General features: G+C 36.4%; 1 protein-coding gene across 1 annotated transcript in view; it reads left to right on the top strand.

Annotated features, from left to right (window-relative positions):
* LOC132563607 (otolith matrix protein OMM-64-like) overlaps nucleotides 1–23,098 on the top strand; it is a 55,904-nt gene extending 32,806 nt beyond the window's left edge. The window contains exons 2-6 of the mRNA XM_060228347.1: nucleotides 13,745–13,895; nucleotides 14,266–14,472; nucleotides 14,837–15,026; nucleotides 21,745–22,940; nucleotides 22,989–23,098. Coding sequence (XP_060084330.1) covers nucleotides 13,745–13,895; nucleotides 14,266–14,472; nucleotides 14,837–15,026; nucleotides 21,745–22,940; nucleotides 22,989–23,098 — 1,854 coding nt within the window. The remainder of the gene's footprint in view (nucleotides 1–13,744; nucleotides 13,896–14,265; nucleotides 14,473–14,836; nucleotides 15,027–21,744; nucleotides 22,941–22,988) is intronic.
* Nucleotides 23,099–25,278: the final 2,180 nt, after the last annotated feature.

The following is a 25,278-nucleotide window of genomic DNA, read 5'->3' as shown; positions in this document are numbered from 1 at the left end:
GTGATACTTTTTGAAATTCTATGTGGACATGTTTATTGATGTCATTGTTAAATGCCACAAAGAGGGGTTGCATGAACATGGGCAAGTAGTGTACTTTTAGCATTTTAACTGTTCAATGATAATAAATCAACAGAGGTGAGAGACTGTGGGTAATTACCAAGCTGAAGGTAGGTTATTACCACTTTGCTAAATGTGACTTATTTTCAAGCTAAATCAAAGGTGGTGGTTTATCACCAAGCTACAGGATTAACCTTTTTTTGTGAGAGGTTCTGGCTATTACAAAGATAAATGTGGGTTATTACCACCATACAAATTGTGAGTTATCACCAATTAGCCAAAGGTGGGTTATTACCACCATACAAATTGTGAGTTATCACCAATTAGCCAAAGGTGGGTTATTACCACCATACAAATTGTGAGTTATCACCAATTAGCCAAAGGTGGGTTATTACCACCATACAAATTGTGAGTTATCACCAATTAGCCAAAGGTGGGTTATTACCACCATACAAATTGTGAGTTATCACCAATTAGCCAAAGGTGGGTTATTATCAAGTTGAAGGTGGGTTATTACCATTAAGCTTAAGGTGGGTTATTACCAAGCTAAAGATGGGTTATTAGCAATATATGGGTTATTACCACTTAGCTAAAGGTGGGTTATTACCAAGCTAAAGATGGGTTATCAACAAGCTGAAATATTACTTAGCTGAGAGACTGGGTTATTACCAACCAAAAGGATTAACATGAATTCTTATCAAAATATATGGGACAATATATTACAGGAATTGTTTTAGTAAATTGAAATGTGGTATTCATCATTGCCTATGCCACATCTGATTTTGTTTAATGACATTGGTAAGCTGTGCATGTGAAATATCCATATTTCTATATTGCTGAATATTATCAGAATTTTATTTTTATAATCTAAAAAGTCATATGACCTAAAACCTTGTATTGTCTGTTGTTGTCAATCATCCACTATGCATAGACTTTTACATTTTAAACTTCTAAATTTCAAAGTGGAATTCAGCTCAAACTCGAATGAAAACATGATACTGAAATGGTCTTGTTGAAGTAATGTTATTTTTCGAGTTAAGAAAAAGTTGTCTTTTTATTTCCTTAACTGCTAAAATTAGAATCATTTGAATCATTTAATAACTGTTCCCACTATCAATATTTCTATGCTATCATTTATAGGATTTTATAGATGACTGTTAAAGCCAATGAGTCTCTTGTTTGAAAATACAGTATCATTGATGATGCCCATGTACTTCTCTCTTTATAGTGACCCACCTTGATACTGTATGACCATGTTAATGCATAAAAATTGAAACATAACACCAGAAAATTATAAATCCATGGAAAAACAACATAAGCTTTAGGTAATTCAGAAGTAGCAGAAGAGTAATCCATAAAGGCCTCATTCCCCTAGCGCCAGTGGCCTTGGATACTGTAAACAAACAAAAATGGGCATAGGGACAGCCATTACAACAACAGCAAGTCAGTTAAATAGAATCAACAAATACAGGAAAGTGTTGATGGTAACCGTGATCTAATTAGCATGAAAATAAAGCAGAAGTTGACATTTGACGATACATTTTTTATGTGATAGTAATTCCAGTTGATGCCTATATACTGTCTGGCCATGTGAGCTGACTCAACTGTTTGCTCTTGTGTATTTCCTGTTGGTTGAATGTGTTGTACAAATATTTTCAAATTATTGCGATACAGTTGATTGAACACGAGTTGGTAATGCATTCAGGAACTCGGTAGTGAAATCAATAAAATAAGAACTATTTTGAGTTGTTTTACAGCTGATAACATGATATAGAGACACATGTAGTTGTGTCATATTTCACAACTTTTGACAAGCCTAAAATTCTCTTTCGCTGAAATCACCAAACAAAGTAGACATGTCCTGCATTTCAGATCATCAGAGTTTTATACAAGTATATATTGATATACTTTTTATTTACCAACTGCATTAATACTCTCATATAGTAACATTCCATTTTTTTGGATGAAGTAAGGCTACAATGAGAGAACTACATTTGTACATGTTCTGTAAATAGATAAAATTTAGGAACGCTCATCTTGATCTGATGGTTGTGTTAATTTATAATGTACTTGCATTTTATATTTCCATCATGTTTTAACTACCAAATAAATTATTTTTGAAATGAAACAAGATGAAATTTCCTGGTCTGTTTGTCTCAGGTACCTGTAATGGTACTGACACAGAAAAAAGCAGATCCAGGGGAAATGCATATATACTTTTCATAGAGATACATGTATAACAAAGAATAAGGAAATATAAGTATTTCAACAAAACATTGATAATTTCTTGAGAAATAACAAAGAGTGAAAATTTGACTTGATTCAGGTTATGACCCTTGATTGAGCTGAGACTTATGATTTCCTCAGCTGTACGTTTTCCATGATTTTCATGGAAAATCTGTAGACATTCAATGGATAATCAGTAGACATTCAATGGTAAGTCTGTATACATTCAATGGTAATTCTGTAGACATTCAATGGATAATCTGTAGACATTCAATGGCAAATCTATACATTCAATGGTAATTCTGTAGACATTCAATGGAAAATCTGTAGACATTCAATGAATAATATGTAGACATTCAATGGAAAATGTGTAGACATTCAATGGTAAATCTGTATACATTCAATGGAAAATCTAGACATTCAATGGAAAATCTGTATACATTCAATGGTAATTCTGTAGACATTCAATGGAAAATCTGTAGACATTCAATGGATAATCTGTAGACATTCAATGGAAAATGTGTAGACATTCAATGGTAAATCTGTATACATTCAATGGTAATTCTGTAGACATTCAATGGAAAATCTAGACATTCAATGGAAAATCTGTAGACATTCAATGGCAAATCTGTAGACATTCAATGGAAAATCTGTAGACATTCAATGGAAAATCTGTAGACATTCAATGGATAATCTGTAGACATTCAATGGAAAATCTGTAGACATTCAATGGAAAATCTGTATACATTCAATGGTAATTCTGTAGACATTCAATGGAAAATCTGTAGACATTCAATGGAAAATCTGTAGACATTCAATGAATAATATGTAGACATTCAATGGAAAATCTGTATACATTCAATGGTAATTCTGTAGACATTCAATGGAAAATCTGTAGACATTCAATGGTAATTCTGTGTACATTCAATGGATAATCTGTAGACATTCAATGGAAAATGTGTAGACATTCAATGGTAAATCTGTATACATTCAATGGTAATTCTGTAGACATTCAATGGAAAATGTGTAGACATTCAATGGTAAATCTGTATACATTCAATGGTAATTCTGTATCTGGAAAATGTGTATACATTCAATGGTAAATCTGTATCATTCAATGGCAAATCTGTAGACATTCAATGAATAATCTGTAGACATTCAATGGAAAATCTGTAGACATTCAATGGATAATCTGTAGACAATCAATGGATAATCTGTAGACATTCAATGGGTAATTCTGTAGAATGGTAATTCTGTAAACATTCAATGGAAAATTGTCTTTGGAAATTTATATGGACATTGTCCATGGAATTTATTTGTCCATGTATTTACATAGAAAATACCCATTTAAAATTTGTTTTTCTATGAAAAATGTAGACCCAGGTAAAATGTCCTTGTCTATATTGTTGTGGTTAGATGAGTTATGTTACTAGACCTTAATATCTATTTTATATTTCATAATTTGTAATATCACCAAGCACATAGTTTATGATTTGACTGAATTCATCTTATAATTATTTTAGGTACATTTGTATAATCAGATGTTAATCATGCTATATAGCCCTGAATAATTTACAAGTTCTGATAAGTTTTCTTTTGTCTACACCAACAGATGTTTTCTACATATGATATGTACAGAAACTTCTAGTGTTACCTATCTTGTGGCTCATGCTATTTTATAGGCTCATTTTTCTGTTCTATAGATATTTTATGAGATGAATGATTCTTGAATATCACAATCTTCCTGGTTTAAATGTCACTGTCGTTTAACTGCTGTGGAATTGATTGTTATGCCTGAGGAGTAGTGCACTCGTATTAATTCATTATAATAATCCTTGACTTACAACACACTCTGAGTAGGTAGTTTCGCTGAAGACAAAGACAAATTGAAGTATTAATTTTGTCAACTACTTGAGAGAGCTTTTAGTTTACAAGGTCTGAAGTGTTTGTGATGCCACACTGGTTGGTCTGTGGTTGTTCCAAATAAAGTCTGATGCATCATTGGGTGAGGGTAATCATTTCTTAAATTCAGAATTTTGATTCAACCCCTATGAGGTCGAGGGATGGGGCACCAAAGGGGAAAATTAGTCATGATTTTGCTTCAAAACACTATTCCTCTTTAATGCTTGAATGGGTTTTAACCAAACATTTGGCCCCCACATAGATTTCTATTATTTTTTTGTCATGTGATACATGAAAATAACCTAAAACTGTATAAATGATTAGTCGTTATAACTACTTATAGTCATACTGGACCTCCTTGTATAACACCATGATTGGTCATTATAGCTACTTATAGTCATACTTGACCTCCTTGTATAACACCAGGTTGAGTGACAAAGGTACCTTAACATAATGACAAATACTTGCTACATAAAAGTTTTAAATGAAAATATTTATATATCAGCCTAAAGTACATAAAATGTTATATTGGCATAAAAAATGTAAACATATTGATAACTTTGATTAAAAAAAAAATGCAAAATTTTCACAAAATAAAGAATATATCAAAGTTTGTCAAGTTCATTTTGTATAGTTGCAATCTCGGTCTAAATTTCATACTTCTTTAAAAACTTTCTACATATATATGCTGTCTCTTGAATAAATTTTAAATGATTTCAAAACCAGTAAAATATATTTTTTAGCAATTTTAATATGCTTATTGCATAATTTGCCATAATCATGAAGATTTAATTTGCGTTGTTTTTTTGTGCCAATTACTGCTATATTTTCCAGTTTTGTGTAGTACCAAAGCACATTAAGTATTTTATATTTGTTTTAAAATTAAATTCAGTAGGTATAACTTAATATGGTGTTTTCTGCATTAGAAATCTATCCTATAAAGTGCAACTGACAGTTTAGTTTGTATTAGAAAAACTTATCAATGGTTATCAGTATTACTGATAACGTGTTATCGTCATTCCACTTTCCTTCGTTTATCATTAAACATAACAATAATGGATATAAATTAGTTAGATATTCCAATTAATCATTAATAAATTAAGCCAGAAATGATAACCTTGTCTGACACCTGAATGTGCAAGTATGTTAATTTTCTGAAACATATAAAGGTATACAATATTCATACCACTTTTGCTGAGTATCTATAGACAATTACATAGACAAAGTTACACTTATGTCAGATATTCAGTATTAAATTCAAATTACTACAAATCTCCCATCAAGTTTACTAATAATCATATCATACGTGTACGTAGGTCGTGGTTGCAAAACCAGGTTGAAAGATTAATCTCAAGGAGCCCGAGCTCAAGTAAGACATGTATATTTACCCCAGTATAACTGGCTGAACCAGCTGCTGACTGCTGAGATCATTAGCAAAACAGAAGAAAGCATATTATGTGGAAAGTGCTTCAAGCAGTACCTCAAGCAAAGGCCATTGCAGTCTGAATTGTATGAACCTTCTGGTATGAGCACCCCAGATGACCTGGCGAATAATGCAGATGTTGCTTACACTGATTTCATGTCATCCAATCAACTACCACTAATCTCTGTTGAGAAATTATCTTATGGTGGTAATTCACATAAAAGATGTGTCATATATGGAAAAGAGGGCACTGGGCTATGCACTATACCCCAGCATGCCGAGACAAACTTGATATTTTTGTCATTTTCTATGGTGTCCCCCTGATGCTCGTGTTGGCAATAACCATGTAATTGGTGACTTTCTGAATCCTTCTCTGCCACTAGATCTGCAAACGAGAACCGTCGGTTCTTCATCTGCAAGAAAGAGCTAATCGGGTTATCAATGACCTTCTTGAACTAAGCCATTTCCTTTCTGCTGGTACTCCAACCAACACAGGCATAGATGTAGACCATCTCAGAAATGAAGAATTCAAAGCATGGACTGGTTACACACTTGAACAAATGCAGCAAATCCATAGCATTTGCTCCTGACATATCAATAGAGGATCATGTTCCTCTACATTCCATGGTTTTTTTCTTTTCTGGGTTAATTGAAGACCACTATTTCATGATCTCAACTTGGTGTCTTGTGTGGTCTGACAAAAAAACAGTATGTGTCTCACACATTTCATAGTGTCTTAAAAGCCTTGAGCCAGACCATTGTGCCCCGTTTCCTTGGTCCAAGACACATTACCCGCGAGGACACTAAGTGCCACAACACTGCCTTTACAAGATGTTTCTACGGGGACAAAGTAACTAATCCTTGATGGTACCTATATTTATTTTTAAAGAAATGCTGATCATCCTCTTCGAAGATCCTCATACTGTGGGCAAAAGAAGCGCAACTATGTTAAATTCATGAGCATTGTCTTTCTAGATGGTTATGTACTAGACACTATTGGGCCTTTTTATGGCCATGAAAATGATGCAAATATCTTGACAAAAATTCTTGAAACAGTTGAGAACCTGGCCTTGTGGCTCAGTGAAGATGACAATGTGATTGTTGACCGGGGATTTAGAGATGTGTTGGAGCTGCTGCTGTGTATAAGTTGGGGGAAGTTACCAAAATGTGAAATTACTGGGCTTACAGGGTTACTTAATGTGAAATTACTGGGCTTACAGGGTAACTTTAGGTGAAATTACTGGGCTTACAGGGTAACATAATGTGAAATTACTGGGCTTACAGGGTAACTTAATGTAAAATTACTGGGCTTACAGGGTAACTTAATGTAAAATTACTGGGCTTACAGGGTTACCTAATTGTCACTTAACTGGGCTTACAGGGTTACCTAATTGTAAAATTGACTGGGCTTACAGGGTTACCTAATTATGTCTTATCTGGGCTTTCATGGTTACTTAATTGTCACTTAACTGGGCTAACAGGGTTACCTAATTGTCACTTAACTGGGCTTACATGGTTACCTAATTGTCACTTAACTGGGCTTACAGGGTTACCTAATTGTCACTTAACTGGGCTTACAGGGTTACCTAATTGTCACTTAACTGGGCTTACAGTTTTACTTAATTGTGACTTAACTGGGCTTACAGGGTTACCTAATTGTCACTTAACTGGGCTTACAGGGTTACATAATTGTGACTTAATTGGGCTTACAGGGTTACCTAATTGTCACATAACTGGGCTTACAGGGTTACTTAATTGTGACTTAATTGGGCTAAGAGGGTTACCTAATTGTCACTTAACTCGGCTTACAGGGTTACCTAATTGTCACTTAACTGGACTTACAGAGTTACTTAATGTGAAATTACTGGACTTACAGGGTTACTTAATGTGAAATTACTGGGCTTACAGGGTAACTTAATGTGAAATTACTGGGCATACAGGGTAACTTAATGTGAAATTACTGGGCTTACAGGGTTACTTAATGTAAAATTTCTGGGCTTACAGGGTAACTTAATGTAAAATTACTGGGCTTACAGGGTTACCTAATTGTCACTTAACTGGGCTTACAGGGTTACCTAATTGTCACTTGACTGGGCTTACAGGGTTACCTAATTATGTCTTAACTGGGCTTACAGGGTTACTTAATTGTCACTTAACTGGGCTAACAGGGTTACCTAATTGTCACTTAACTGGGCTTACATGGTTACCTAATTGTCACTTAACTGGGCTTACAGGGTTACCTAATTGTCACTTAACTGGGCTTACAGGGTTACTTAATTGTGACTTAATTGGGCTAACAGGGTTACCTAACTGTCACTTAACTGGGCTTACAGGGTTACATAATTGTGACTTAATTGGGCTAACAGGGTTACCTAATTGTCACTTAACTGGGCTTACAGGATTACATAATTGTGACTTAATTGGGCTTACAGGGTTACATAATTGTGACTTAATTGGGCTAACAGGGTTACCTAATTGTGACTTAACTGGGCTTACAGGGTTACTTAATTGTGACTTAATTGGGCTTACAGGGTTACCTAATTGTCACTTAACTGGGCTTACAGAGTTACTTAATTGTCACTTAACTGGGCTTACAGGGATACATAATTGTGATTTAATTTGGCTAACAGGGTTACCTAATTGTCACTTAACTGGGCTTACAGGGTTACCTAATTGTGACTTAACTGGGCTTACAGGGTTACATAATTGTGACTTAATTGGGCTAACAGGGTTACCTAATTGTCACTTAACTGGGCTTACAGGGTTACTTAATTTTGACTTAATTGGGCTTACAGGGTTACATAATTGTGACTTAATTGGGCTAACAGGGTTACTTAATTGTGACTTAATTGGGCTAACAGGGTTACCTAATTGTCACTTAACTGGGCTTACAGGGTTACATAATTGTGACTTAACTGGGCTTACAGTGGTATGAAAATGTACCTTAACTAGGCTAATACAGGGTGACCTGATGTGACTTAACTGCCAAGGGTTACCTGATTGTGACAAAATTAATCTTACAGGATGACATAATTGTGACTTTCAGGGCTTATTACCTTTTTACAGGGTGCCTTATAAGAAATGGTCATGATGTTTCCTCACACCACACAGCACTGTACTCAGAAGAGCCTTAATGAAAGTCCCAATTTTACAATAATTATATATATATAGTCAAAGTACTATAATTTTGTCTATATATATATAGACAAAATTATAGTCATACAACCCTATCTCATCGACATGTCTTCACATTCTGACTGGGAGCTATTTAAATTTTATCTTTTAATCAGGACATGTTTTCATACCTGTTTGTATAGTTTCTGTGAGATAATTACAGGTAAGTGTTTATTATTGCATGTAAATGAGGTGCCCCATACAGGTGATCTTATCACCAAGGTTTCTTCAGGCTGTTTATTAAGGTCCTGTGGCCACAGTCTGCTTGTTACTCACAGCTTAAACACTCCCATATCTCATACTAACCAGGGTCAGAGTTGTAATCTGTATCCTGGGAGAGGGCATGCTGTTTAATAGATGTAGTGAAGATATGATTGTATTTATTGTTGCCATATTTCATATGATATATTTTGATGAATATTGTTATATATGTGTTTCTATAAAGAATCAAATATATTCTCTTAACTGTATATATGTTCTGTGGGGTTGATTATAAGTAACCAGGAAGTCCTTCCATGGTGTGTCCTGTAATAGTTCAAGGTCAGGTCTGCAATTTATAAACTTAATGTGAAAATGTTTCTTGATCAATGCATTGAACATGGAGTATAACATCAATGTATAAGCCTAGAGTTTGACATGTCTCAAATTATTCAACATTAAAGTATTAGGTTGAGCCTACCAGATAATCTTGCTCCTTCATACTGTTGTATCACAGCAACACACACTGTAGTCACAGTTACACATCACAACACATACTGTAGTCACAGTTACACATCACAACACATACTGTAGTCACAGTGTTTACACATCACAACACATACAGTAGTAACAGTGTTTACACATCACAACACACTGTAGTCACAGTGTTTACACATCACAACACACACTGTAGTCACAGTGTTTACACATCACAACACACACTGTAGTCACAGTGTTTACACATCACAACACCACACAATGTAGTCACAGTGTTTACACATCACAACACATACTGTAGTCACAGTGTTTACACATCACAACACATACTTTAGTCACAGTTACACCTCACAACACCACACACTTTAGTAACAGTTACACCTCACAACACCTCACACTGTAGTCACAGTGTTTGCACATCACAACACATACTGTAGACACAGTGTTTACACATCACAACACATACTGTAGTCACAGTGTTTACACATCACAACACACACTGTAGTCACAGTGTTTACACATCACAACACCACACACTGTAGTCACAGTGTTTACACATCACAACACACACTGTAGTCACAGTGTTTACACATCACAACACATCCTGTAGTCTCAGTGTTTACACATCACAACACACACTGTAGTCACAGTGTTTACACATCACAACACACACTGTAGTCACAGTGTTTACACATCACAACACACTGTAGTCACAGTGTTTACACATCACAACACACACTGTAGTCACAGTTACACCTCACAACACCAAACACTTTAGTCACAGTTTACACATCACAACACTTACTGTAGTCACAGTGTTTACACATCACAACACATACTGTAGTCACAGTGTTTACACATCACAACACACACTGTAGTCACAGTGTTTACACATCACAACACCACACACTGTAGTCACAGTGTTTACACATCACAACCCACACTGTAGTCACAGTGTTTACACATCACAACACATCCTGTAGTCTCAGTGTTTACACATCACAACACACACTGTAGTCACAGTGTTTACACATCACAACACACACTGTAGTCACAGTGTTTACACATCACAACACCACACACTGTAGTCACAGTGTTTACACATCACAACACATACTGTAGTCACAGTGTTTACACATCACAACACACACTGTAGTCACAGTGTTTACACATCACAACACACTGTAGTCACAGTGTTTACACATCACAACACACACTGTAGTCACAGTGTTTACACATCACAACACATACTGTAGTCACAGTGTTTACACATCACAACACACACTGTAGTCACAGTGTTTACACATCACAACACACACTGTAGTCACAGTGTTTACACATCACAACACACTGTAGTCACAGTGTTTACACATCACAACACATCCTGTACTCAGTGTTTACACATCACAACACCACACACTGTAGTCACAGTGTTTACACATCACAACACACACGGTATCCACAGTGTTTACACATCACAACACATACTGTAGACACAGTGTTACAGTGTTTACATCACAACACCACACACTGTTAGTCACATCACACAACACACACTGTAGTCACAGTGTTTACACATCACAACACATACTTTAGTCACAGTTACACCTCACAACACCACACACTGTAGTCACAGTGTTTACACATCACAACACACACTGTAGTCACAGTGTTTACACATCACAACACATACTGTAGTCACAGTGTTTACACATCACAACACATACTGTAGTCACAGTGTTTACACATCACAACACACACTGTAGTCACAGTGTTTACACATCACAACACATACTGTAGTCACAGTGTTTACACATCACAACACATACTGTAGTCACAGTGTTTACACATCACAACACATACTGTAGTCACAGTGTTTACACATCACAACACAGACTGTAGTCACAGTATTTACACATCACAACACACACTGTAGTCACAGTGTTTACACATCACAATACACACTGTAGTCACAGTAGTCAAAGTGTTTACACATCACAACACATACTGTAGTCACATTGTTTACACATCACAACACACACTGTAGTCACAGTGTTAGCACATCACAACACACCCTGTAGTCACAGTGTTTGCACATCACACATCACAACACACACTGTAGTCACACACAACACACACTTAGTCACACATCACAACACACACTGTAGTCACAGTGTTTACACATCACAACACATACTGTAGTCACAGTGTTTACACATCACAACACACACTGTAGTCACAGTGTTTACACATCACAACACACACTGTAGTCACAGTGTTTACACATCACAACACACACTGTAGTCACAGTGTTTACACATCACAACACATACTGTAGTCACAGTGTTTACACATCACAACACACACTGTAGTCACAGTGTTTACACATCACAACACCACACACTGTAGTCACAGTGTTTACACATTACAGCACATCCTGTAGTAAGTGTTTACACATCACAACACACTGTAGTCACAGTGTTTACACATCACAACACATACTGTAGTCACAGTGTTTACACATCACAACACACACTGTAGTCACAGTGTTTACACATCACAACACATACTGTAGTCACAGTGTTTACACATCACAATACATACTGTAGTCACAGTGTTTACACATCACAACACACACTGTAGTCACAGTGTTTACACATCACAACACATACTGTAGTCACAGTGTTTACACATCACACAGTGTTTGCACATCACAACACATACTGGAGACACAGTGTTTACACATCATAACACACACTGTAGTCACAGTGTTTACACATCACAACACATACTTTAGTCACAGTTACACCTCACAACACCACACACTTTTACACATCACAACACAGTTACAACACACACACAACACACTGTAGTCACAGTGTTTGCACATCACAACACATACTGTAGACACAGTGTTTACACATCACAACACATACTGTAGTACAGTTACATCTCACAACACCTCACAATGTTAACACAGTGTTTACCTATCACAACACATACTGTAGACACTGTGTTAACACATCACAACACCACACACTGTAGTCACAGTTTTTACATATCACAACACACACTGCTAACACAGTGTTTATACATCACAACACATACTGTAGTCACAGTGTTTACACATCACAACACATACTGTAGTCACAGTGTTTACACATCACAACACATACTGTAGTCACAGTGTTTACACATCACAACACATACTTTAGTCACAGTTGTACCTCACAACACCACACTGTAGTCACAGTGTTTACACATCACAACAGATACTGTAGACGCAGTGTTTACACATCACAACACATACTGTAGTCACAGTGTTTACACATCACAACACACTTTAGTCACAGTTTACACATCACAACACACACTGTAGTCACAGTGTTTACACATCAGAACACACACTGTGTTCACAGTGTTTACACATCACAACACACACTGTAGTCACAGTGTTTACACATCACAACACATACTGTAGACACAGTGTTTACACATCACAACACATACTGTAGTCACAGTGTTTACACATCACAACACATACTGTAGTCACAGTGTTTACACATCACAACACACACTGTAGTCACAGTGTTTACATATCACAAGATATACTGTAGTCACAGTGTTTATACATCACAACACATACTGTAGTCACAGTGTTTACACATCACAACACATACTGTAGTCACAGTGTTTACACATCACAACACATTATTGTGAAGTCATTTTTCCATGTTTTTAATGTTGAATGTTTATTGCTGTGGTCTATATAACTGTATTATGCTAACAATAAAGTGTATTTTCATCTTTAGGAATATTTGGAATTTGTTTTTTTTTCCATTTTTTTTAAAATAATTACAGTGATGGAAAAAATCTATGATTTTTTTTATTGGTATTCCTCCATAAAATACAAAAGTGTAATCTACCTGTTGTGCTAGAATAAGAAAAAAGTCTGTTTGGCTGTATACAATTTTGGTATTTTGATAAAATGAATATGGTCCTGTTTCATATTCTTTTGCTACACTTTTAACAAGGTGTTTTTTTTTTTATTGATTCGATTTGTGTCAAGTGAATCAGAAGTAGCTTGTGTTGATTAGAATGTTTTCCTCCTATACCAATACATGTACCAAAGGCCATTTATAACAAACAGGAAAAGCAAATACACAATACTTGAAAATTTAGGATAATTAGCAGAATGAATTCAGTTAAAACCGATTCCTGGTGTTTAATACAAAACATTAAGTTTTACATTGTCATGTGTTTCAGAAAGAACTGCGTGATGAAAAACGTTTGAGAGAGAGATGCCTTCGAAAACAGGGAGATGTGGAGCACATGAACAAACTAAGAAAGAAGTTTGTAAAACGGGCAAAGAAATACTTTGGAATTCCTTATGCTCGAAAGTACTGGAAGCCAGATCGTAAGTGTGCCTTAATTTGTGGACAACTGATAACATAATATCAGTCTATCAACCACGTATACACAATGGCTGAAAATGTTGCCATATAGAATAAAACAATTTCATTATAAAGTTTGCAGATATCGATTTCTGTTCATTGTGGTTTTTTTAACAATCATGTGTTACTATTTTCTGTTCATTGTGTTTTTTTAACAATCATGTGTTGCTATTTTGCATATGTGTATGGAACACGTTAGTTTGTTTATCACAGTTGTCCCCCTTTATGTAAATCAGAATGATGGTAGTGCAGTACTGTTTATTTCGTATCTTTTTCCAAATTTCATAATTTGGTTTGGCATCTCGATGTTAACATCTGTATTTACTCATGCAGAACCTGAGTACAAGAGTCATCTATTTCTGGATTGCTGTGGTCTTGTACGACAAGTAATGCGAGATCTACGTAAGGACTTCGGGTTCCGCCTTGGGCCATGGAACCAGGCATATATGTTTGATTTACTTCCAATTGTAGTGGAGCGAGAGGAAGACATGAAACCTGGTGACCTTGTGTTTATATCGGGAACATATCCACGCCCTAATGGTAAGTATGGAGAAAAACAATAGGATTAGTACTTATAGTATGTTCAAATAAATGGCCTTGAGATGTCTTCAAGGTCGTTTGTCATATCTATCAAATAATTTCTTTTCATTAACTAAGAAAACTAGAGTAATGGTATTTGACCAGTGGCAAAATGAGATTAAGGGTTACCAACCTTGTTTAAATGAATGACTTTGACCTGCTTTCAAGGTCACAAGTCATATACAAAAAATGTATATCAAAATATTTAAGCAACATATTTTCTTAATAACCTATTATCCTTTGAAGAAAGATGCTTTGTTAAGAGGTCATTAAAGCTCATTTTTGGGCACTTCTTGTATAAAGCTTTGTCGTTAATATGCTTCAGCTCGCCAACAGAAGCACTTGATGACGCATGTAGAAATCTGGGCAGGAGATGGAAACAAAACAATCGGGGCCCGTTGGAACAATGGCAAGGTCCAGGTCTGGGATGACTACAGATTTGAAGCCAAAAGTTTTGTAGATGCCAAGTATCACTTTCGATCGTTGGACACCTGGCTACAAGGAATTTGTCGCAGGTCAGTTTCAATATTCTTAATGTGTAAAATCTCTTAGAGCTTATATACCATATATATATTCATCTGGAATATGTTACCTTCAGAGTTGTATTAATTTAAGTGATTTTCATGCTGAATGTAGTGTGCTAAATTGAGATTTCTTCAGAAGTACAACAAAGGAAAGAGGAAGGGATATCACTCTGTCTTTGTCATTATGACTCATGGGACAGTACGGAGGACAGAGTTTTTTTTATCTTTTGTTTTTGGGCTACAAAGATGGGTGCAAGTACTGTATTTGCATATTAGATTTATGGTGATTATTACTGAAATGACAAAATGATTTCCCTAATTGCAATATCTGATTGTTATTAATATAACAAATTATCATCATTACACTAACTTTCCAATTAAGGGATTGAATGCTAAAATTGATTGTGCCAAGTTAAGGATGTGTACTCCTCTGATGTATAACAGAAAGTGGGACTTTCTTCAATACAAAAAGGATTCCAATGTAATATCTTGATATTGTGTATTTTTGTATACTTTCTTATCTATGGTTGTACTTATAAGCTGAGAAAAGGTGTTTTAATTGATATTTAGAAGAAATTTTGCTTTTTGACAACATTTTTTCAAGGTGTGATTTGGTAAATAGAGTCCACAGTTTCCATGTTTTCTTGTTGTAAAGGTAGTTCACTCAAGTATCGCAACAAACACAGGATCTAAATTTGTTTATTCCTAGAGAACTTTTCCTGAAAATAAAGCACAGGTCATCATGACCCTTCAGATGACCTATAGCTATTGTGCTTCGTTTGTCGTCATACGCCGTGTGCCGTTCGTAAACTTTTGACATTTCAAACTTCTCAAGTTCCAGTAATGGGATTGAGCTCAAACTTATATGAAGTTATCCTGAGATGGTCCTGACAAAGTGTTGTTATTTTTTGGGTGTGTTTGAAGTCCAAGATGGCCACCATCTTGAAACAGATATTTTAAACTTCTTGTCCAGTTCCACTGGTGCCATTGAGCTAAACATTGGTGTGAATGTTAAAGAAAGGTAGTCAACAGAGTGTTGTTATTTTTTGACCTTGTCAGAACTTTGATACGGTAACAAGTTGGAACTCAATCCCACCAGTGAAACTTGAGAATTTTGACGTAGGTATTGCACAGGAACACGATAATTGTGCAATCACGTTACAATAACATGTATCTATTATTTTTTTAACTTGTCAAGACTTTGAAACAGCAGTCAAGGAGGCCATTTTGTAACATGGTTGAGCAACCATGGTTTTCTTGTGCAACACCTACCGTAAAAACCCACGTAATGTCCGCATCTGTGTAATGTCCGCACCCCTTTTTTGACACAAAAATCTGGGGAAAAAACCCACCTTCCATGTAATGTCCGCGGGTAAAAAATGCAAATTGAAGCTGCCGATTTCATTTCACGTACGCTAATGTCGTAATGGCCGAGAGCATGTCGCATTGTGTATAACTTACAGGTACCATTCAAGAATTCACTTAATTGTTTATACCAACAGTTATTCTCCATAATGGTACAGTAAGCGTATTTCAAACTTCTTCTCATGTTTCATCAATGGTATTGAGCTCAGACTTGCATGAAAGGATCCTGAGATGGTCCTGACCAAGTGTTGTTATTTTCGGGTATGTCTGAAATCCAAGATGGCTACATGGCTGCCATCTTGAAACAGATATTTTAAACTTCTTTTCCAGTTCCACTAGTGCTATTGAGCTAAAAATGGGCGGGAATATTAAGAAAAGGTAGCCAACAAAATGTTGTTGTTTTTTCACTTTACCATTTTGTAACATGCTTGTGCAATCATGGCTTTCTTGTGCAATAACTGTTTTAAACTTCTTCTCAAGTTTCACCAGTAGGATTTAGCTCCAACTTTACTGTCAAAAAATAGGTAACACTTGTTACAGTAACCTTTCCTCACCAAAACAGCTTCTTAGGAAGATTTCATTTAAAGTAGAAAAGATAACCCTTCTCCTAGCTGAAAGTTTTCGTAGTCAGATGACCATTTTGGCCCATAGGCTTCTTGTTTAGTTGTGTAAAAATGTTTAGCTCACCTGGCCGGAGGGCTCCTGTAGAAAATCTATCAATTTCTTTGAAATCTATCATATTTTTTAGCCCACCATCTATTCAAATCACCCTGCGTCTGTGGTCCGTCATCCGTCCGTCCGTAATCAATTCTTGTTACGGCTATTTCTGAAAAAGTACTGAATGGATCTTTCCCAAATTTCATATGCAGGTTCCCCTTGGTCCCTAGTTGTGCATTGTACCTTGTTTGAACTGATTCGAATTCAAGATGGCTGACAGGTGGCCATCTTGGATTTTGGATGTAAAAGTTTGTTACCGCTATTTCTGGAAAAGTACTGGATGGATCTTTCTCAAATTTCATATGCAGGTTCACCTTGGTCCCTAGTTGTGCATTGTACCTTTTTTGGACTGATTCGAATTCAAGACGGCCGACAGGTGGCCATCTTGGATTTTGGAAGTAAAAGTTTGTTACCGCTAATTCTTTGAAATTACTGGATGGATCTTTCTCAAATTTCATATGCTGTTTCCCCTTGTTCCTAGTTGTGCATTGTACCTTTTTTGGACTGATTCGAATTCAAGATGGCCGACAGGTGGCCATCTTGGATTTTGAATGTAAAAGTTTGTTACTGCTATTTCTTGGAAAGTACTGGATGGATCTTCCTCAAATTTCATATGCAGTTTCCCCTTGGTCCCTAGTTGTGCATTATACCTTTTTTGGACTGATTCGAATTCAAGATGGCCGACAGAAGGCCATCTTGGATTTTAGATGTAAAAGTTTGTTACCGCTATTTCTGAGAAAGTACTGGATGGATCTTTCTCAAATTTCATATGCAGTTTCCCCTTGGTCCCTAGTTGTGCATTGTACCTTTTTTGTAGTGATTCAAATACAAGATGGGAGACAGGCAGCCATCTTGGAATTTGGAAGTAAAAGTGTTACTGCTATTTCTTGGAAAGTACAGGCAGCAGTTTCCCCTTAGTCCCTATCTTTTTTGGACTGGAATTTGGATTTTGGATGTAAAAGTTTGTTACCGCTATTTCTTGGAAAGTACTGGATGGATCTTTCTCAAATTTCATATGCAGTTTCCCCTTGGTCGCTAGTTGTGCATTGTACATTTTTTGGACTGATTCGAATTCAAGATGGCCGACAGGTGGCCATCTTGGATTTTGGATGTAAAAGTTTGTTACCGCTAATTCTTTGAAATTACTGGATGGATCTTTCTCAAATTTCATATGCTGTTTCCCCTTGTTCCTACTTGTGCATTGTACCTTTTTTGGACTGATTCGAATTCAAGATGGCCGACAGGTGGCCATCTTGGATTTTGAATGTAAAAGTTTGTTACTGCTATTTCTTGGAAAGTACTGGATGGATCTTCCTCAAATTTCATATGCAGTTTCCCCTTGGTCCCTAGTTGTGCATTATACCTTTTTTGGACTGATTCGAATTCAAGATGGCCGACAGAAGGCCATCTTGGATTTTAGATGTAAAAGTTTGTTACCGCTATTTCTTGGAAAGTACTGGATGGATCTTTCTCAAATTTCATGTGTGGTTTCCCCTTGGTCCCTAGTTGTGCATTATACCTTTTTTGGACTGATTCGAATTCAAGATGGCCGACAGGTGGCCATCTTGGATTTTGAATGTAAAAGTTTGTTACTGCTATTTCTTGGAAAGTACTGGATGGATCTTTCTCAAATTTCATATGCAGGTTCCCTTTGGTTCCAAGTTGTGCATTATACCTTTTTGGACTGATCCGAAATCAAGATGGCTGACAGGCAGCCATCTTGGATTTTGAGAGTAAAATCTTGTTACTGCTATATCTGAGGAAGTACTGGATAAATCCTTCTGATATTTCATAGATATTGGTTTCCCTTGGTCCCTAGTTGTGCATTGTACCTTTTTTGGACTGATTTGAAATCAAGATGGCCCAAAGGCAGCCATCTTGGATGTCGACAGTAATACAGCACAAGCATATTGCCCATTATCCACCTGTAACTAACTGCTATCTAATGATACTTTGGGATCTTTTTCAAATGATATTTGCTAATAGGTGCTTAATAAAAATATCTTGTGCCATCATTGAGTACATTCAATGAAGACCAGTTCCTGAACATTTACAACACCTGTAACAAACAAAAAAAATAAACAAATCTTCAAGAACTGAAAACAGATCCTCAAATGGTGGGCGCCAAGATCCCTCTGGGATCTCTTGTTTATTAATGAAGTCCTCTGATGTTTTGACCGAAAGTAAGACAAGAGACTGTAAGATCGCAATTAAGAATAATATGTGAAAAGGGATACTTTCCTATTGATTTTTTATTACTTTCTTAAATATAACGTTTCAAAAAATTGTTACCAGAACAAAAGTCAAAAGGGCTGAGACATGAATGTAACAGGATGAAAATATAAGGAAAAGGTTTAGTAAAGTCCTTATAGCTTTAAGGGTGATCTATATATGGATGTAAGTGTGTTTCTACCAAAATCAGCCGGTTTGGATTTCAAGTATTAAGTACCATTGATTCAATATGTGTATGAAGTCTCTGCTATCATAAGTGAAAAGTTACGTATCAGTTCTATCATTATTGTAATTTATGCATGTGTTTCTGTTTACATATTTAAATAACAGCATTACAATATAATTGTCAGGCATGAAGAGTCTCTTAATACTGGTGATGTTATGGCACAGTTAATTGATATTTTAGGAGGAAAGAGGGTGTCCTTTTGCCTGTAGAAGTCAACTTGATACTTGCCATAATTGATTTTAAACTTCAGTATGAAGCCCAATTTAAATGGAATGACCACCTCTCCAATATCACACAGAAACCTTTAGAATAGCATTGAATGTTAGAAATGATGTTTTGAACTTAATGATTAATAACATTTTATATATTTAGGCTGCACAAACTAGTACACATATAGTCTAGTGGTGATCACAAATATGATACATACTCATGTGCAGTCTGATGTCTTAAATAGTAAGTTTAATTAGCTAACTGACTTGAAGAACCAGATGATCAGCAAACACAGTCAATTCATTATGTCAGCTAATCAAACTACAATACAAGATTAGATTTCACCAAACTTAAATCTAAAGCATTTCTTTGGTAAAGAGGATATAGTTTTGTTTAAGCAAAGGCTTCGGCTCAAATCCTTCTTTTGTACAAATTGTAATGTGGGACGAGCCTCTGCCCAGCATATCTGGAAATCAACACAGAGAAATAACACAATGAACATATAATACAGTTTATTTACATAGAAAACACACAGAAAACTATCAATGTACTCGCACTCACAATCATACTCCATTCATACACCTTAGCAACATGTAAAGATAGCTAGTCTCTTCACTGACAGGAATGTCTCACAAATACAGAGCCACAGTGTGTAAATTTGTGGATGCAAGTACCTTAACCAAACCGACTCTTTAGTCCGATCATAGCGAACGACTCTTAGTTCCTTAGAAATAAGTGACATAACTCTCAGTTCCTAGCTCGCTGACGGCTTGGTAGTGATACACACGTATCGCGCATCTCTCCCCTCTGTGGAGCTGGTGGCTGGGATATCAACACTAAAAGGCAGTCTCCCGAAGAGCTACATGCCAGCCTGTTCTGGAGACAATCCCTCCTGCAGCTGTCAGTAACGTCAATCTGTCCTGTTACTGCATACGGAGGACCTGGCGCTCCAATAATGCTGACCTTCTGTATCCTTCTGTATCCTTTAGTGTTGTACCCGCCATGTGAAGCTTTAAAGAGAAATTAAACGAACAATAAGCACTCATCCATCCATTCTCGTTATAGTTACCATAACTAACTTATAATGTTTTTCCACAAATTACAATTAAGTGATAATCCATCATTTGCTACTAACATTCTATAAATTATATGTATGACAATACACAAGAACTACATTCTACGGTGTGTGATGAGATTCTATATTAAATTTCAACAAAAGTACGATATCGCTACATGAAACAAATAAGGCAACTCTGGCATTCCATAGATTTTTTTTACCTACGCGATCACTCGCCAGTTCAAGCGCGCACGACTACTGCTCATGGCTTCCATACATATTTCACTCAAACGTAACAGCAATTCTATGGGTAGTTAGCACTTATACCTCTAAATCATTAACATAATAGCCAATATACATGAACAATAAGAACTTCAACAACAAAAGGAGCAAATTCAGCGTTATATCCAGAAATTAAACCTGCATTTTACAATCCTGATAGCTACGCATGAATGAACACGCACCGATAATAGATAGCTTGACCTATGATAGGGACATGGAAAATATGGCCATAAATAACCACAGAAAACCGCATATTACTAAAGACAGAAAGAATACTTACCCCAGTGAGATGTCTGGGCTCCTTTTCATGCCATAAATGACGCCAATTTCCCATGAAATAGGCAAACAGGTGTCATACCTGGACAGGCGATACTTGCTGTTTACGCTTACTGCTCACACAGTCGCTCACGTGACCCACACAACACCACAATACCCAGGTAACATACAGATGTACGTGACACAAACAACAGTGTCAAATTTGGTATGAAGCATCCTTAGGTAAAGTAAATCTGTTTTGTATAATGTGTGATTCTGCTAAAACCAAGTGGATGATAAATTGACCTTTTTTGTTTTGGTATACAGATTGAGAGAATAATTAATGTTTTTCTTTGTTTTTCCAGCTTCTGTTCTGAACACAAATGGAGGCGCACATTCACTCCCAGCAAAAAATCCATATTTTCATTAGATGAGGATAAAAATAAGGAAAAGGATAAAAAGCCAGACAGAATCACAAAGACAAAACAAGATTCATTTGTACCAATGACAGCCAGTCCCCAGAGTAAGGATGAGGATTTAGAAGAACAACTGCTTGAGGAGGAAATGGAAGATGATGAGGAGGTGGAGCCTGCCTGTGACAGCGAGGAGGAGGATTTGGATAGCTCACCGTTAGATCCTAATTTTCTCATGTTGCCACACAATGTCTCCGGCAAAGTGAAATACAATGGCTCAAGTAAATGGTTTCCACAGCGACTATCACACCCATCTGACAACAATACCCCACTGAATGGCAGTGATGAGGAAAGTGAGGATGAAGAACTCAGCATAGACAGTAAAATGGCCAGTTTAAGCGTCAATGACATGACAATGACCAAGCTTGGCAGACTCAATCGTAGTCAAACAGACCTTGTATCAGGTAGAAGTATAGCTGAGTCACAGCGACTCCAGTCACACAGTGTGCAGGAGTTTCCTACTCGTTTTCCTGTTATTGTCAATGATGTGAACAAAGCAAAGCCTAGTTATAGGAATGGTTATGAACGAATTAAACATCTCTCAGACAGATGTCTAGCCTCACCTAGAAACTCTGTTCCTACCAAACAAGAAACTTCGTTTAAGACTAAGAAAAAGTCAATGGAGGAGAAACGAAGAATATTCAGTGGCTTGGAACAGTCCAGATCTGTACTTTTGATTGACAATGATTCAGATGAGGACATTTCTGACTTCAGCAAGGACACATACAAATCTATATCTGATGATAGCATTAATATAGCAGGAGAAAAAGATAGGAAATTGCCATCAGATGAAAAAGGAAATGTTTTTTCAGATGATCACTTCAAACTGCCATTAGGGGAACTTACCAAGCCACAGGAATTTCTCACATCATGCTGCGATGATTATGTCAAACTGCCGTTAGATGAAGTAATTGTTGGGCCAGTAACGTCACCTGATGACTTTGTACTAATAACAAAAAATGACTTTGATGAAACTGACATAAAAGAGACATTCAATGAAGACGATAAGATGGAGGAAGATGACATGTGTCAAGATGTTTGTTACAGACATGTGGTAGATGACAGCAATGAGAGTAGTGAGAATGAAGGTTTAGTTAACATAATACAGACAGAAGGATCAGCAAAGAGCCAGGAAGGAGGTTTGGTTAATAGTGTACAAACAGAACAATTTGTACAGCGCCAGGATGAAGAATTCATTGAAGATGAAGAGAAATCATCGCAAGGTGACCATGTTGTCACCAATTGACCTTATGACCCAAATGTCATGGGATTGTCATGTGATAAGGGGTCATTAGGTTAATTGACTTTGTTCTGTTGATGTTCTTGTTATGTTAACTTGTTTTCTTGTGTACTGCCTCCAGACTCTTCCTCAGATTTTAATCATGGCTTCACTGGGAATTGTTCCCTCATTCATTATCCATGAACTGAAGCTGAGTTAGATTCGTATAAATGTTTTACGTTGTAAATTAACAAAAACAGTATACCTACCATCTCATGTCACTAGTGTATACAAAGTAGATCAGTTAGAAAACTTTTTGTTATATATTTTTAATGATGCTAAAATTTGATTATCATTTTTTTAAGACATTTTCTTAAAATTAATAATTCAGTTTTGCAACATTAGGTAAACTGATTAGTTTATCAATGAAATCTGGGATTTGTTTGGAGGCTGGAGGAATCTTGTTTGCCAATTTTCATTCTATATCTGTTTAATGTTGGGATATATGCTATCCTTTTTAAAGTATTATGGCATGTTATTTTTTGATATGTTTGTTGTTACACTTTATTCTTTGATTTTAAAGGATTGTGTTGAAGACCATATTTACTATTTAAACCTGAATGATGTTTATTTATTGTTTGTCTGTGATGTTTATATTCTATGATAGCTATGATGACAACATAATCATTGACTTATTTCTGTACAATGCTTCTCTCCCATTGTAACATTCAATCTAATTGTCTTTTTTGTAAAATAAAGTGAGAATTTTTGTCTTTTTCTTTGGCTCCACAATATTGTCACATTTTGGGAGGTTACAGTCATATTAGAATCTTAGTATTTGTCAGTTTGTCTATTCTTCTTTCCATCTATCTATAGGACCATCTACCTATCTATAGGACCATGCATCTATCTATAGGACCATCCACCTATCTATAGGACCATCCATCTATCTAAAGGACCTTCTACCTATCTATAGGACCATGAATCTATCTATAGGACCATCCACCTATCTATAGGACCTATCTATAGGACCATCCACCTCTCTATAGGACCATCCATATATCTATAGGACTCTCTACCTATCTATAGGACCATGCATCTATCTATAGGACCATCCACATATCTATAGGACCATCCATCTATCTATAGGAACATCTACCTATCTATAGGACCATCTACCTAACTATAGGACCATCCATCTATCTATAGGACCATCTACCTATCTATAGGACCATCCACCTATCTTTAGGAACATCTACCTATCTATAGGACCATCCACCTATGTATAGGACCATCCACCTATCTATAGGACCTATCTATAGGACCATCCATCTATCTATAGGACCATCCATCTATCTAAAGGACCTTCTACCTATCTATAGGACCATGAATCTATCTATAGGACCATCCACCTATCTATAGGACCTATCTATAGGACCATCCACCTCTCTATAGGACCATCTACCTATCTATAGGACCATCCACCTATCTAAAGGACCATCCACCTATCTATAGGACCATCCACCTATGTATAGGACCATCCACCTATCTATAGGACCATCCACCTATCTATAGGACCATCCACCTATCTATAGGACCATCTACCTATCTATAGGACCATCCACCTATCTATAGGACCATCCACCTATCTATAGGACCTATCTATAGGAACTTCCATCTATCTATAGGACCATCCATCTATCTATAGGAACATCCACCTATCTATAGGACCATCCACCTATCTATAGGACCATCTACCTACCTATAGGACCATCCATCTATCTATAGGACCATCTACCTATCTATAGGACCATCCACCTATCTATAGGACCATCTACCTATCTATAGGACCATCCACCTATCTATAGGACCTGTCTATAGGACCTATCTATAGGACCATCCACCTATCTATAGGACCATCCACCTCTCTATAGGACCATCCAACTATCTATAGGACCATCCACCTATCTATAGGACCATCCACCTATCTATAGGACCATCCACCTATCTATAGGATCATCCACCTATCTATAGGACCATCCACTTATGTATAGGACCATCTACCTATCTATAGGATCATCCACCTATCTATAGGACCATCCACCTATCTATAGGACCTATCTATAGGAACATCCATCTATCTATAGGACCATCCATCTATCTATAGGACCATCCTCCTATCTATAGGAACATCTACCTATCTATAG

This window comes from Ylistrum balloti, unplaced genomic scaffold (assembly GCF_031769215.1).
Source record: "Ylistrum balloti isolate Yb309-2 unplaced genomic scaffold, AGI_CSIRO_Ybal_v1 Utg371794, whole genome shotgun sequence".
Lineage (NCBI taxonomy): Eukaryota > Metazoa > Mollusca > Bivalvia > Pectinida > Pectinidae > Ylistrum > Ylistrum balloti.
The sequence above is the reverse complement of the archived record's forward strand: the minus strand, read 5'-3'. Positions and strand labels throughout refer to the sequence as shown.